The following is a 17,500-nucleotide window of genomic DNA, read 5'->3' on the forward strand; positions in this document are numbered from 1 at the left end:
CCGCACTCCGCTACAGGACAAAGACACAGCGTAGAATAAAGTGACCAAACGAGAGAATTCTCTTCAACGTCTGTAATGTTTCCCTGTAACGGATAGATTCGGTGTATCATTACACTGAGCAAACATCGAGAGTTCAAATGCATTCCGAAAAGGCTATTTCTAATCGCTATAGTTTTCAAAGTCTGTTTCCTTTCCTCGCTGTCACCGTGGCGTCATCATCAGTACTGTGAAAAAGCGGTCTAACAGCACACGTTGGATAACAGTTTGAGTACACTTCTGAAATCCCTACAGTTTTCATTCACAATATCATTATTACATTCAAGTTACAGACTAGAGAGATACAGACTAGAGAGATACAGACTAGAGAGATACAGACTAGAAAAACAGAGACTAGAGCGATACAGACTAGAGAGATACAGACTAGAGAGACTGAAGCAGGATCGAGGACACTGTCTGAGACCGTATACCTAGAGACTAGAGAGACTGAAGCAGGATCGAGGACCCTGTCTGAGACCGTATACCTAGAGACTAGAGAGACTGAAGCAGGATCGAGGACACTGTCTGAGACCGTATACCTAGAGACTAGAGAGACTGAAGCAGGATCGAGGACCCTGTCTGAGACCGTATACCTAGAGACTAGAGAGACTGAAGCAGGATCGAGGACACTGTCTGAGAGCGTATACCTAGAGACTAGAGAGACTGAAGCAGGATCGAGGACACTGTCTGAGACCGTATACCTAGAGACTGAAGCAGGATCGAGGACCCTGTCTGAGACCATATACCTAGAGACTGAAGCAGGATCGAGGACCCTGTCTGAGACCGTATACCTAGAGACTGAAGCAGGATCGAGGACCCTGTCTGAGACCGTATACCTAGAGACTGAAGCAGGATCGAGGACACTGTCTGAGACCGTATACCTAGAGACTAGAGAGACTGAAGCAGGATCGAGGACACTGTCTGAGAGCGTATACCTAGAGACTAGAGAGACTGAAGCAGGATCGAGGACACTGTCTGAGACCGTATACCTAGAGACTGAAGCAGGATCGAGGACCCTGTCTGAGACCGTATACCTAGAGACTGAAGCAGGATCGAGGACCCTGTCTGAGACCGTATACCTAGAGACTGAAGCAGGATCGAGGACCCTGTCTGAGACCGTATACCTAGAGACTGAAGCAGGATCGAGGACCCTGTCTGAGACCGTATACCTAGAGACTAGAGAGACTGAAGCAGGATCGAGGACCCTGTCTGAGACCGTATACCTAAGAGACTGAAGCAGGATCGAGGACACTGTCTGAGACCGTATACCTAGAGACTGAAGCAGGATCGAGGACCCTGTCTGAGACCGTATACCTAGAGACTAGAGAGACTGAAGCAGGATCGAGGACCCTGTCTGAGACCGTATACCTAGAGACTAGAGAGACTGAAGCAGGATCGAGGACCCTGTCTGAGACCGTATACCTAGAGACTGAAGCAGGATCGAGGACCCTGTCTGAGACCGTATACCTAGAGACTGAAGCAGGATCGAGGACCCTGTCTGAGACCGTATACCTAGAGACTAGAGAGACTGAAGCAGGATCGAGGACCCTGTCTGAGACCGTATACCTAGAGCCATATACAGAATACAGTAGCTATCCATTCCTCCTGTTGTCCACTTTTCTCCTCTGCTATAAATAGACACTTGTATATACATTGTCCTATGCACAGTCCACACAGAGCCAATAAGCAAATGAAAGCAGCTGGCCACGTACCCACACACCTTGGCAGAGGGGCACTCCACATGCGGCGTCCGCCTCCCAGGCACCAGATCTCCCTCGCCCCCTTCAGGCGATAGCCCGTATTGCAGGAGAAAACCAGCGAGTCTCCGATGCCAAAGCTGATGCCTGTGTGCCAGCCAAACCTGGGGGTCCCCGGGTCCTCGCACGGCTCCAGATTATACTCTAAGGAAACAACCAAACAACACAGGGTCTTTCTCAACAACAACAACAAGAAGTCATCTTTCCTTGATTCATCACATCCTCTCTCCTTGAATTCCTTCTCTAAAACACATTGGAGAAGGAAGTCTGAGCTGAGGAGACCACGGATCTCCTCCTCCAATGCAGTTTGGGGTCCCGAGGAGAGAGGAAGCGAGGAAAGATGAATTAGGAAAGAGGGGAAGTCATTTGGGGGGGTTAATAACAAGGAACAACATGGTGAAAGGAAGGGAAAGGGAAAAGTGGGAAACCCATAAGGACATCGCTCGTTCAACTCTGCTGAACAAAAGCTCTGACGCTGGTGGCTACATTACCTAAACCAGTCAATCTAATCAAAGGTTAATAAAAGGTAGTGGGCAGGAATTATAAGCAGGACAATCTATAGATGATAATTACAGTATGCACACAGAACACACTCTTGGGGTAAGACCATGAATAGTCATGAGTTGCTGCACCAAGTTACTCTTCCCTCTCTGATGAGCAGGAGGCAAACATTTAGCCAGGCTGTTTCAATAGCAGAAGTTAGTCCCATTAACTCTGATAGAGAAGAAGTTAGTACCATCTAATCTGTATCTCTGTATCTCTCTAGTCACTATCTCTCTATCTCTCTAGTCTGTATCTCTCTAGTCTGTATCTCTCTAGTCTGTATCTCTCTAGTCTCTATCTCTCAAGTCTCTATCTCTCAAGTCTGTATATCAATAGTCTGTATCTCTCTATCCCTCTAGTCTGTATCTCGCTATCTCTCTAGTCTGCATCTCTCTAGTCTCTATCTCTCTATCACTAGTCTCTATCACTAAAGTCTCTCTAGTCTCTATCTCTCTAGTCTGTATCTCTCTAGTCTGTATCTCTCTAGTCTCCATCTCTCTAGTCTGTATCTCTCTAGTCTCTATCTTAGTCTGTATACCACTAGCCTGTATCTCTCTATCTCTGTAGTCTGTATCTCTGTAGTCTGTATCTCTCTAGTCGTAATATCTCCAGTCCCATTAACTCTGATAGAACAGAAGTTAGTCCCATTAACTCTGATAGAACAGAAGTTAGTCCCATTAACTCTGATAGAACAGAAGTTAGTCCCATTAACTCTGATAGAACAGAAGTTAGTCCCATTAACTCTGATAAAGCAGAAGTTAGTCCCATTAACTCTGATTAAACAGAAGTTAGTCCCATTAACTCTGATAGAGCAGAAGTTAGTCCCATTAACTCTGATAAAGCAGAAGTTAGTCCCATTAACTCTCTTAAAGCAGAAGTTAGTCCCATTAACTCTGATAGAGCAGAAGTTAGTCCCATTAACTCTCTTAAAGCAGAAGTTAGTCCCATTAACTCTGATAAAGCAGAAGTTAGTCCCATTCACTCTGATAAAGCAGAAGTTAGTCCCATTAACTCTGATAAAGCAGAAGTTAGTCCCATTAACTCTGATAGAGCAGAAGTTAGTCCCATTCACTCTGATAAAGCAGAAGTTAGTCCCATTCACTCTGATAAAGCAGAAGTTAGTCCCATTAACTCTGATAGAGCAGAAGTTAGTCCCATTAACTCTGGATATTATAGGTGAATGCACCAATTTGTAAGTCGCTCTGGATAAGAGCGTCTGCTAAATGACTAAAATGTAAAATGTAAAGTTAGTCCCATTCACTCTGATAAAGCAGAAGTTATTCCCATTAACTCTGATAGAACATAAGTTAGTCCCATTAACTCTGATAGAGCAGAAATTAGTCCCATTCACTCTGATAAAGCAGAAGTTAGTCCCATTAACTCTGATAGAACATAAGTTAGTCCCATTAACTCTGATAAAGCAGAAGTTAGTCCCATTCACTCTGATAAAGCAGAAGTTAGTCCCATTCACTCTGATAAAGCAGAAGTTAGTCCCATTCACTCTGATAGAGCAGAAGTTAGTCTCATTAACTCTGATAGAGCAGAAGTTAGTCCCTTTCACTCTGACAAAGCAGCAGTTAGTCCTATAAACTCTGATAGAGCAGAAGTTAGTCCCATTAACTCTGATAAAGCAGAAGTTAGTCCCATTCACTCTGATAGAACATAAGTTAGTCCCATTCACTCTGATAGAACATAAGTTAGTCCCATTCACTCTGATAAAGCAGAAGTTAGTCCCATTCACTCTGATAAAGCAGAAGTTAGTCCCATTAACTCTGATAGAACAGAAGTTAGTCCCATTAACTCTGATAGAACAGAAGTTAGTCCCATTAACTCTGATAGAACAGAAGTTAGTCCCATTCACTCTGATAAAGCAGAAGTTAGTCCCATTAACTCTGATAGAACAGAAGTTAGTCCCATTAACTCTGATAGAACAGAAGTTAGTCCCATTAACTCTGATAGAACAGAAGTTAGTCCCATTCACTCTGATAAAGCAGAAGTTAGTCCCATTCACTCTGACAGACCAACAGACAGACTACAGTCCTCTCCTCTGGATATTCCCCAGGACAGCCTGCTTGATGGTTGCATTGAAAATGCCCCCCTATTCCCTATGTAGTGCACTACTTTTCAGCAGAGCCCTATGGGCCGTGAGGTAGTGCACTACATAGGGAATAGGGTGCCATTTGGGTCATTAGCAGTCATCTCCTCAGGAGATTCACCTGGACAGCCTTCATGATGGGCGCATCCCAAATTACACCCTGTTCCCTGCCCACTGGGCTCAGACAACAATTCAACATCTAGTCCACGTTGGTTCAACTCAATTTCATTGAAATGATGTGGAAACAACGTTAATTTAACAAGTGTGTGACCACATCCCCCATTGACCCTGGTCTAATGTAGTGGACCACATCCCCTATTGACCCTGGTCTAATGTAGTGGAACACATCCCCTATTGACCCTGGTCTAATGTAGTGGAACACATCCCCTATTGACCTTGGTCTAATGTAGTGGACCACATCCCCTATTGACCCTGGTCTAATGTAGTGGGCCACATCCCCTATTGACCCTGGTCTAATGTAGTGGACCACATCCCCTATTGACCCTGGTCTAATGTAGTGGAACACATCCCCTATTGACCCTGGTCTAATGTAGTGGACCACATCCCCTATTGACCCTGGTCTAATGTAGTGGACCACATCCCCTATTGACCCTGGTCTAAAGTAGTGGACCACATCCCCTATTGACCCTGGTCTAATGTAGTGGACCACATCCCCTATTGACCCTGGTCTAATGTAGTGGACCACATCCCCTATTGACCTTGGTCTAATGTAGTGGACCACATCCCCTATTGACTCTGGTCTAATGTAGTGGAACACATCCCCTATTGACCCTGGTCTAATGTAGTGGAACACATCCCCTATTGACCTTGGTCTAATGTAGTGGAACACATCCCCTATTGACCTTGGTCTAATGTAGTGGACCACATCCCCTATTGACCCTGGTCTAATGTAGTGGACCACATCCCCTATCGACCCTGGTCTAATGTAGTTGACCACATCCCCTATTGACCCTGGTCTAATGTAGTGGACCACATCCCCTATTGACCCTGGTCTAATGTAGTGGACCACATCCCCTATTGACCCTGGTCTAATGTAGTGGACCACATCCCCTATTGACCCTGGTCTAATGTAGTGGACCACATCCCCTATTGACCCTGGTCTAATGTAGTGGACCACATCCCCTATTGACCCTGGTCTAATGTAGTGGAACACATCCCCTATTGACCTTGGTCTAATGTAGTGGACCACATCCCCTATTGACCTTGGTCTAATGTAGTGGAACACATCCCCTATTGACCCTGGTCTAATGTAGTGGACCACATCCCCTATTGACCCTGGTCTAATGTAGTGGACCACATCCCCTATTGACCCTGGTCTAATGTAGTGGACCACATCCCCTATTGACCTTGGTCTAATGTAGTGGACCACATCCCCTATTGACCTTGGTCTAATGTAGTGGAACACATCCCCTATTGACCCTGGTCTAATGTAGTGGACCACATCCCCTATTGACCTTGGTCTAATGTAGTGGACCACATCCCCTATTGACCCTGGTCTAATGTAGTGGACCACATCCCCTATTGACCCTGGTCTAATGTAGTGGACCACATCCCCTATTGACCCTGGTCTAATGTAGTGGACCACATCCCCTATTGACCCTGGTCTAATGTAGTGGACCACATCCCCTATTGACCCTGGTCTAATGTAGTGGACCACATCCCCTATTGACACTGGTCTAATGTGGTGGACCACATCCCCTATTGACCTTGGTCTAATGTAGTGGACCACATCCCCTATTGACCCTGGTCTAATGTAGTGGACCACATCCCCTATTGACCCTGGTCTAATGTAGTGGACCACATCCCCTATTGACCCTGGTCTAATGTAGTGGAACACATCCCCTATTGACCCTGGTCTAATGTAGTGGAACACATCCCCTATTGACCCTGGTCTAATGTAGTGGAACACATCCCCTATTGACCCTGGTCTAATGTAGTGGACCACATCCCCTATTGACCTTGGTCTAATGTAGTGGACCACATCCCCTATTGACCCTGGTCTAATGTAGTGGAACACATCCCCTATTGACCCTGGTCTAATGTAGTGGACCACATCCCCTATTGACCTTGGTCTAACGTAGTGGACCACATCCCCTATTGACCCTGGTCTAATGTAGTGGACCACATCCCCTATTGACCCTGGTCTAATGTAGTGGACCACATCCCCTATTGACCCTGGTCTAATGTAGTGGAACACATCCCCTATTGACCCTGGTCTAATGTAGTGGAACACATCCCCTATTGACCCTGGTCTAATGTAGTGGACCACATCCCCTATTGACCCTGGTCTAATGTAGTGGAACACATCCCCTATTGACCCTGGTCTAATGTAGTGGACCACATCCCCTATTGACCCTGGTCTAAAGTAGTGGACCACATCCCCTATTGACCCTGGTCTAATGTAGTGGACCACATATGGAACAAGGTAACATTTGGGATGCACCCCATCTCTGACAGGCTCCTTGTACTTGACCTTGGTTTACAATATTGATCCATCCTGAATCATCAGTCTCAGAGCTTCAGTCCAGCCTTAAGCCTGCTCTAGCCCTCACTGATAAATGGCTCTCCCTTCAGTACATGTTACTCTATGTGCTTTACCAAGATCTTAACTCTTCTGATCTCATCACTGAATGAATGTAGGAACTCTCAATCACTCTCTCTCTCTCTCTCTCTCTAACTCTCTCTCTCTCTCTAACTCTCTCTCTCTAACTCTCTCTCTCTAACTCTCGCTTTCCCTTCACCCCTCCCTATCCTCCCTCCCTCCCTCCCTCCCTCCCTCCCTCCCTCCCTCCCTCTCCCTCCCTCCCTCCTCCCTCCCTCCCTCCCTCCCTCCCTCCCTCCCTCCTTCCTCCTTTCCTCTCCTTCCTCCCCTATCTCTCTCTCTCTCTAACTCTCTCTAACTCTCTCTAACTCTCTCTCTCTCTCTCTCGCTTTCCCTTCACCCCTCCCTCCCTCCCTCCCCTTATCTCTCTCTCTCTCTAACTCTCTCTAACTCTCTCTAACTCTCTCTCTCTATCTCTCGCTTTCCCTTCACCCCTCCCTCCCTCCCTCCCTCCCTCCCTCCCTCCCTCCCTCCCTTCCTCTCTCTATCCTTCTCCCTTCCTCCCCTCCCCCTATCTCTCTCTCCTCTCTTACCTGAGAAAGAGATGTTGAATCCTTGAAAGGAAATAGAGAAGTCTGAGATGAAGCGAAGCTGAGCCTTGTAGTTCCCGTAGAGGCCTGCGTTGATGGGCGCTGGGAGCTCGGAGCCGGTGAGGCGAGCTAAAGGCACGACGAAGCTGCCGTTCTCAGTGATCAGAAGGTAGTCGTGGTGATCTTCCAAGTGGAAGGAATGGAACATGAACTGGACCCCTGAACAGAGCAGAACAGAGAGAAGAAGAAGAAAAATCAGATCATCAGATTGGGATGGCATTAACATTTCTGACTTTTAAAGCTCTTCGAATGGTGAAATCTGATACAACAGATTTAGGCAGGTAGCCTACTGGTTAGAGCGGAGGGATGGCAGGGTAGCCTAGTGGTTAGAGTGGAGGGACGGTAGAGTAGCCTAGTGGTTAGAGCGGAGGGATGGCAGGGTAGCCTAGTGGTTAGAGTGGAGGGATGGCAGGTAGCCTAGTGGTTAGAGCGGAGGGACGGTAGAGTAGCCTAGTGGTTAGAGTGGAGGGATGGCAGGTAGCCTAGTGGTTAGAGTGGAGGGACGGTAGAGTAGCCTAGTGGTTAGAGTGGAGGGATGGCAGGGTAGCCTAGTGGTTAGAGTGGAGGGACGGTAGAGTAGCCTAGTGGTTAGAGTGGAGGGATGGCAGGTAGCCTAGTGGTTAGAGTGGAGGGATGGCAGGTAGCCTAGTGGTTAGAGTGGAGGGCCGGCAGGTAGCCTAGTGGTTAGAGTGGAGGGACGGCAGGTAGCCTAGTGGTTAGAGCGGAGGGATGGCAGGGTAGCCTAGTGGTTAGAGTGGAGTGATGGCAGGTAGCCTAGTGGTTAGAGTGGAGGGATGGCAGGTAGCCTAGTGGTTAGAGTGGAGGGACGGCAGGTAGCCTAGTGGTTAGAGTGGAGGGACGGCAGGTAGCCTAGTGGTTAGAGTGGAGGGATGGCAGGTAGCCTAGTGGTTAGAGTGGAAGGATGGCAGGGTAGCCTAGTGGTTAGAGTGGAGGGATGGTAGAGTAGCCTAGTGGTTAGAGTGGAGGGATGGCAGGTAGCCTAGTGGTTAGAGTGGAGGGATGGCAGGTAGCCTAGTGGTTAGAGTGGAGGGATGGCAGGGTAGCCTAGTGGTTAGAGTGGAGGGACGGTAGAGTAGCCTAGTGGTTAGAGTGGAGGGATGGCAGGGTAGCCTAGTGGTTAGAGTGGAGGGATGGCAGGTAGCCTAGCGGTTAGAGTGGAGGGACGGCAGGTAGCCTAGTGGTTAGAGTGGAGGGACGGTAGAGTAGCCTAGTGGTTAGAATGGAGGGACGGCAGGTAGCCTAGTGGTTAGAGTGGAGGGGCGGCAGGTAGCCTAGTGGTTAGAGTGGAGGGATGGCAGGGTAGCCTAGTGGTTAGAGTGGAGGGACGGCAGGTAAACTAATGGTTAGAGTGGAGGGATGGCAGGGTAGCCTAGTGGCTAGAGTGGAGGGACGGTAGAGTAGCCTAGTGGTTAGAGTGGAGGGACGGCAGGTAGCCTAGTGGTTAGAGTGGAGGGACGGTAGAGTAGCCTAGTGGTTAGAGTGGAGGGACGACAGGTAGCCTAGTGGTTAGAGTGGAGGGACGGTAGAGTAGCCTAGTGGTTAGAGTGGAGGGACGGCAGGTAGCCTAGTGGTTAGAGTGGAGGGACGGCAGGTAGCCTAGTGGTTAGAGTGGAGGGACGGTAGAGTAGCCTAGTGGTTAGAACTGAATGGTTGCTAGATCGAATCCCCGAGCTGACAAGGTAAAAATCAGTCGTTCTGCTCCTGAACACAGCAGTTAACCCACTGTTCCTAGGCTGTCATTATAAATAAGAATTTGTTGTTAACTGACTTGCCTAGTTAAATAAAATAAAAATGTAAATTTTAATAGAGGCATACACGTAACACTGTCACACTTGTCATAGTTCTGTAGGTCCATTTGTATAAAAAAGGGCTTTGAGTAAAGGACCGGATATTCTTTACTTTCTTACCTTTCCCGTGTCCGACCTCCACCGTCCAGGTGCAGTTTAGAGAGTTAGGGTAGAGTTCTGGATATCCAGGAGACAGAATGATACCACCAGGTCCTCTCACGTCCCCACCGCACGATGCTGGAGAATGACGAGAGACAATTATGCTAATTGACAATGCTAATGCTAGCCTGATGCTAATACACAATACTAATGCTAGCCTGGTGCTAAATACACAATGCTAATGCTAGCCTGATGCTAATACACAATGCTAATGCTAGCCTGACGCTAATATACTATGCTAATGCTAGCCTGATGCTAATACACAATGCTAATGCAAGCCTGACGCTAATATACAATGCTAATGCTAGCCTGATGCTAATACACAATGCTAATACTAGTCAACTTAATGCTATGATCCTTCTCATGCTCCACTATTGACATACATCATCTATAATATATGGAATTTAGCGAACACTGTTATCCAACATTTTTTTGTATGGTTGGTCAACAGGAATCAAACCCACATTTGTATGGTTGGTCAACAGGAATCAAACCCACTTTTGTATGGTTGGTCAACAGGAATCAAACCCACTTTTGTATGGTTGGTCAACAGGAATCAAACCCACTTTTGTATGGTTGGTCAACAGGAATCAAACCCACTTTTGTATGGCTGGTCAACAGGAATCAAACCCACTTTTGTATGGTTGGTCAACAGGAATCAAACCCACTTTTGTATGGCTGGTCAACAGGAATCAAACCCACTTTTGTATGGCTGGTCAACAGGAATCAAACCCACTTTTGTATGGTTGGTCAACAGGAATCAAACCCACTTTTGTATGGTTGGTCAACAGGAATCAAACCCACTTTTGTATGGTTGGTCAACAGGAATCAAACCCACAACCCTTAGTGTTGTAAGCACCATGCTCTACAAAATGAGCTACACATTTTGCATGTCTTCCTTAGTGACATCATCAATATGATCCTGTGCGTGTCTTCCTTAGTGACATCATCAATATGATCCTGTGCATGTCTTCCTTAGTGACATCATCAATATGATCCTGTGCATGTCTTCCTTAGTGACATCATCTACTGCTGAGCTCTTTATCTCCCCACAGCAAAGTTAATGAGATAAAGTCTCCTCTCAATGGCGACTGGGCCAAGGTGTTAATGTCAGAGCCAGTTGAAAGTTTATCCAGATTAATTAGCCATTGTTCACCAGCCACCAGCTTTCTACCGACTGTCATTGTATTGTTATCAGTGTAAAAGGTCATATGTTCTTTAAAGGACAATACTTGGCAAATATGACAATTTAAAATATATATATATTTTTTTAAATATGTTTTCTTTTCTTTTTTTGGTTTTTTAAACCCGGCCAGGCTGCTGGCATTATGCAGATGCCCTCCAGAAACACATCATCTGGCAGGCAAATATTTGAAGTTGAACTTGGTGGCTAGAGTACATGTTTTCTAAGTAATGAATGCCAATGAATGCCAGGCAGTGTTTTTGGAGGATGATAATGATGCCTGGAGCTGTACAGCTGCAGTCACTACCCTAGAGGCCTCAGCTCTATCCCAAATGGTAAGTGCACTACCCCTATGGGTCCTGCTTAAAAGTAGTGCACTACAGGGAAGGGAATAAGGGTGCCGTTTGCGATACACACCGAGTCTCTCCAGGCAAGCGACACTGAATCAAACCCTACCTCCTAAAATTATATCAAATATTTAATTAATGAGCCGAACTTACATAAAGTCATTAATAAGACATGAGCCTAGTGTTACTTGGCAAGGCTTGTGGGTTTGTGTCTGGCACACCTGGACTCAGGCAGGAGTACTGTATTGGCTGCCTTGATGTGCAGCTGTAGAGGGATATTAGAGAGACTCCACTAGTACATTTTACATTTTAGTCATTTAGCAGACGCTCTTATCCAGAGCGACTTACAATAGTGAATGGATACATTTCATACATACTAGTACATTAGTATATGAGTTCACCCTCAGTAACAACATCTATCCTTACCCCCTACACTCTCCACCCTCAGTAACAACATCTACCCTTACCCCCTACACTCTCCACCCTCAGTAACATCTACCCTTACCCCTACACTCTCCACCCTCAGTAACAACATCTACCCTTACCCCCTACACTCTCCACCCTCAGTAACATCTACCCTTACCCCTACACTCTCCACCCTCAGTAACAACATCTACCCTTACCCCTACACTCTCCACCCTCAGTAACAACATCTACCCTTACCCCCTACACTCTCCACCCTCAGTAACATCTACCCTTACCCCCCTACACTCTCCACCCTCAGTAACAACATCTACCCTTACCCCCTACACTCGCCACCCTCAGTAACATCTACACTTACCCCTTACACTCTCCACCCTCAGTAACATCTACCCTTACCCCCTACACTCTCCACCCTCAGTAACAACATCTACCCTTGCCCCCTACACTCTCCACCCTCAGTAACATCTACCCTTACCCCCTACACTCTCCACCCTCAGTAACAACATCTACCCTTACCCCCTACACTCTCCACCCTCAGTAACATCTACCCTTACCCCCTACACTCTCCACCCTCAGTAACAACATCTACCCTTACCCCTACACTCTCCACCCTCAGTAACATCTACCCTTACCCCCTACACTCTCCACCCTCAGTAACAATATCTACCCTTACCCCCTACACTCTCCACCCTCAGTAACAACATCTACCCTTACCCCCTACACTCTCCACCCTCAGTAACATCTACCCTTACCCCTACACTCTCCACCCTCAGTAACAACATCTACCCTTACCCCCTACACTCTCCACCCTCAGTAACAACATCTACCCTTACCCCCTACACTCTCCACCCTCAGTAACAACATCTACCCTTACCCCCTACACTCTCCACCCTCAGTAACAACATCTACCCTTACCCCCTACACTCTCCACCCTCAGTAACATCTACACTTACCCCTTACACTCTCCACCCTCAGTAACATCTACCCTTACCCCCTACACTCTCCACCCTCAGTAACAACATCTACCCTTACCCCTACACTCCCCACCCTCAGTAACATCTACCCTTACCCCCTACACTCTCCACCCTCAGTAACAACATCTACCCTTACCCCCTACACTCTCCACCCTCAGTAACATCTACCCTTACCCCCTACACTCTCCACCCTCAGTAACATCTACCCTTACCCCCTACACTCTCCACCCTCAGTAACATCTACCCTTACCCCCTACACTCTCCACCCTCAGTAACAACATCTACCCTTACCCCCTACACTCTCCACCCTCAGTAACATCTACCCTTACCCCCTACACTCTCCACCCTCAGTAACAACATCTACCCTTACCCCCTACACTCTCCACCCTCAGTAACAACATCTACCCTTACCCCCTACACTCTCCACCCTCAGTAACATCTACCCTTACCCCCTACACTCTCCACCCTCAGTAACAACATCTACCCTTACCCCCTACACTCTCCACCCTCAGTAACAGCATCTACCCTTACCCCCTACACTCTCCACCCTCAGTAGCAACATCTACCCGAACCCTCTACCATCCTACCCCCTAAACCCTACCATCCTAAGTCCTACCTCCTAACACCCTACCATCCTACCTCCTAACACCCTACCATCCTACCTCCTAACACCCTACCATCCTACCTCCTTTCCCCTAACACCCTACCATCCTACCTCCTAACACTTTACCATCCTACGTCTTAACACCCTACCATCCTACCTCCTAACCCCTTACCATCCTACCATCCTACCTCCTATCCGACCTACCATCCTACCCCTACCATCCTACCATCCTACCTCCTACCATCCTACCCCCTAACCCCTAAACCCTACCATCCTACCATCCTACCTCCTATCCCCCTACATCCTACCTCCTAACCCCCTACATCCTACCTCCTAACCCCTAACCCCTACCATCCTACCATCCTACCTCCTATCCCCTACCATCCTACCTCCTAATCCCCTACCATCCTACCCCCTACCATCCTACCATCCTACCTCCTAACCCTCTACCATCCTAACTCCTAATCCCCTACCATCCTACCTCCTAACCCCTAAACCCTACCATCCTACCTCCTAACCCCTAAACCCTACCATCCTACCTCCTAATCCCCTACCATCCTACCTCCTAACCCCCTAAACCCTACCATCCTACCTCCTTTCCCCTACCATCCTACCTCCTATACCCCTACCATCCTACCTCCTAACCCCCAACCATCCTACTGGAAGACTCTATTAACTATGTCTATTATATTGTCCCAGTAGAGAGGTGAGTGACTGGAAGACTCTGCCTCTATATCATATACTATTTGATGTAAAGTGTAGCGGGCCTTATAGATAATACAGTATCACACTACAGTACAGTATAGCATGTGTTAGTACATCAAGCCCTATGACTCTACCCCCTGCCAACCTCCTCCCACCCTTTCTCTCTAGTACATCGTCCCTGTGCAGGTGTGGTGACTGGGACCATCTACCAAATACGCCACTGGAATATTTAAAAGTTCCTTGGTGCATTTCTGGAAAACAAGAAAAGTGACTGTTTATTAATTCAAGGACATAAGTATAGCATCAGCAGGAATAGTGCCAGGGTGTGACATTAAAATGGAATCCCTACCCAGTAGGTGTTGGGTGAACCGTATAAATATCCTTAAACCCTGGGCCCAGATCTGTATGTGCAGCAGATTGGTCTGAATATGGTTGTCATGCCATGCTGGAGAGAAGGTTACATGTTTGGCATTCAAAGGAACAAACACAGCAGAGAGGAGTTGGCTGGAGCACATCCAGATGGGACCAGGCTAGCTTCATTGAGATGATACACCCAGATGGGACCAGGCTAGCTTCATTGAGATGATACACCCAGATGGGACCAGGCTAGCTTCATTGAGATGACACATCCAGATGGGACCAGGCTAGCTTCATTGAGATGACACATCCAGATGGGACCAGGCTAGCTTCATTGAGATGACACATCCAGATGGGACCAGGCTAGCTTCATTGAGATGACATGTTAAGCTGATGATCTATTGGTGGCCTAGGGTGGTCTACCAGTTGAACTGCTGTGTACCAATACAGACCACTGCTAGGGTGGTCTACCAGTTGAACTGCTGTGTACCAATACAGCCCACAGCTAGGGTGGTCAACCAGTTGAACTGCTGTGTACCAATACAGACCACTGCTAGGGTGGTCTACCAGTTGAACTGCTGTGTACCAATACAGACCACTGCTATTTCAGCACACTCTCTTCTCTTTCTCTATCCTATACAATAAACACAAATATGTAAGAAGTGGGGACGACAACTAAAATATTATTATCTCTTTAGTAATGTACCATCACATGTGAAAAGGTACGAGTTGATTGAACCATATGAATACCATTATATGAACCCTGTTCCCAGATCGGTCTGTTCTTCAGCTAACCATTCTGACAAAGGTGGCTAAAGCGGGAGTTGGCTGAAACGGGAGTTGGCTAAAGCGGGAGTTGGCTGAAACGGGAGTTGGCTAAAGCGGGAGTTGGCTAAAGCGGGAGTTGGCTAAAGCGGGTGTTGGCTAAAGCGGGAGTTGGCTAAAGCGGGAGTTGGCTAAAGCGGGTGTTGGCTAAAGCGGGAGTTGGCTAAAGCGGGAGTTGGCTAAAGTGAATACAGATTGCACCAGTATATCTTAATCTAGATTACACACGTTATGATCTAAACCCAGAGATTACACATATTATAATCTAAACCATATGTGGGCAGTGGGCAAGGCTATACATAATTGAGATGATAAATAAAGATTAATTATCTATTTAGTAACATACCATCCACTATAAATAACATAGCACCCTCACATCAATCTGGACCTTGAAGCCAGTTCTACAGTTTTTTTACCCGGGACTGATTTAGACCTGGGACACCAGGTGGGTGATTCCCCCTCTGATCAGGGACTGATTTAGACCTGGGACACCAGGTGGGTGATTCCCCTCTGATCAGGGACTGATTTAGACCTGGGACACCAGGTGGGTGATTCCCCTCTGATCAGGGACTGATTTAGACCTGGGACACCAGGTGGGTGATTCCCCTCTGATCAGGGACTGATTTAGACCTGGGACACGAGGTGGGTGATTTCCCTCTGATCAGGGACTGATTTAAACCTGGGACACCAGGTGGGTGATATTAATTATTAGGTACAACATAAAAGCAGCAGTTGTCCGGACCTTGTAGGTTCAGATTGTAATCCCCCTGTTATAGAGGCTAACATACCATCACATGTGGGCAGAGGATGACTCCACCAGTGGTTCGTCTCACAGACCAGTGGTTCCTCATGACTGAGCCTGTATCCCTGGTCACACTGGAACGACACTGTGGACCCGATGGCCAGGTCATGGCCGTACCGCACGCCGTTCACCGGGATCCCAGGGTCCATGCATGATGATGTGTCCAACGTCACAACTGGTAGGAGCCAAGGTAAAATAAATTATTATTTATACATTAGGGCCTGTTCAAGTTAACGTGCTAATAACGCCTTAACTTTAGCATTTATTTTTTAACACCGTACATTGTTTTAAACATTTTTTGAGGAGGGGGGCGCATTTAATCGCATCTCCATAATTTTTTTTCACCCAAAAGGTATCTGTTTCCTCATGGACCGTTTTGAGCGTAACACACAACGTGCTCTGGGCTCTGCTGTGCTCTTGGTATCAGCTCAGTTGGCAGCGAGCAGCTGAAGATCCAGTCGGTCTCTCTTGTGGTGCTAAAAACATCTGCAGCTTTGAGCTACACATTTTAAGGAAAAACTTACAGAAAAGTTCAACTATAAACACATTCCCAGGCGTTTCTTTAGATTACAGCTAAAAAAAAAACATAATTTGCACAGAAGTAGCTAGCTATTTATGCTAATGTTAGCTAGCTAGCTAATTAACTAATCAAATGAGAATGTTTTGAATGCCAACTCTAATTTCCACATTGATTTTAATCTGAACAGAACTTCCATTCCATTTAGCTATTGTCTTTGTTGTAGTTCTCAGGTCAAAATATTTAAAGGGGCAGTGCAGTTAAAAATGTTTGTTTTTTATATATTTTTTTATTGAATTTTTTTTAATTACATCAATGTAAGTACAACATTTTTACCATATCCCAACCACCCTCCCTTCCTCCCTCTACATAACACATCCACTCCCCAAACCCTCCCTACCTCTCCTCCATACCTCAGTCCACTCACCCCAACCGCCTCCCAACCACCCACCCCAATCACCTCATATACCCAACCCACCCCACACCCTCCCTGATTTGACTGTTTTTAAAAAAAATTATACTTCCACCCTATGAGGTCAAAATAATACTTGGAAATTGCGAAAATTATGATAATTCCCTTTTTGAGTAGGAGCTGTTTGAATAAAATGTGTTGGAATTTCAAGCTGTTCAGGTGGGTTAGGCCTACTTTATGATGTCATAAGGAGAGCTCTTTATAATAGACCAATGGCTGTTCATCTGGGTAAGGGGGTGGGCTCTAGAACATCCTTATCAGCCAATCAGGGCTATGTATGTAAATATCTTCACATGATCAGAGTGAGCATTTTTCAAGGCCACAGGAGGCTGAGGAAAATAAATGATAAAAAATATATGTTGGAGTTACGTTCATGAAATAAACACACAGTGATGATTTATTTAAAAAAAGACTGCATGAGGGCTTCAAGCAAATTATACCAATTCTAGTAGTAGCAGTTTGTGACTAATTCATGTTAATTAGCCTAGGCTAGCTCTAACAGTTGTATGATATTTCATATCTGGCTGGTCAGGCTAGCTCTAACAGCTGTATGATATTTAATATCTGGCTGATCAGCCTGGGCTAGATCTAACAGCTGTATGATATTTCATATCTGGCTGATCAGCCTTGGCTAGATCTAACAGCTGTATGATATTTCATATCTGGCTGATCTGTTGTTA

At 46.5% G+C, this 17,500-nt stretch overlaps 1 protein-coding gene across 1 annotated transcript in view; it reads right to left on the minus strand.

Annotated features, from left to right (window-relative positions):
- Positions 1-17,500, minus strand: part of LOC106606155 (CUB and sushi domain-containing protein 3) — a 492,730-nt gene that overhangs the window by 297,176 nt on the left and 178,054 nt on the right. Inside the window, 5 exon segments of the mRNA XM_045717778.1 lie at positions 1-10; positions 1,749-1,937; positions 7,588-7,803; positions 9,573-9,689; positions 15,818-16,006. The exon segment at positions 1-10 is cut by the window's left edge and continues 160 nt beyond it. Coding sequence (XP_045573734.1) covers positions 1-10; positions 1,749-1,937; positions 7,588-7,803; positions 9,573-9,689; positions 15,818-16,006 — 721 coding nt within the window.

This window comes from Salmo salar, chromosome ssa05 (assembly GCF_905237065.1).
Source record: "Salmo salar chromosome ssa05, Ssal_v3.1, whole genome shotgun sequence".
NCBI lineage: Eukaryota > Metazoa > Chordata > Actinopteri > Salmoniformes > Salmonidae > Salmo > Salmo salar.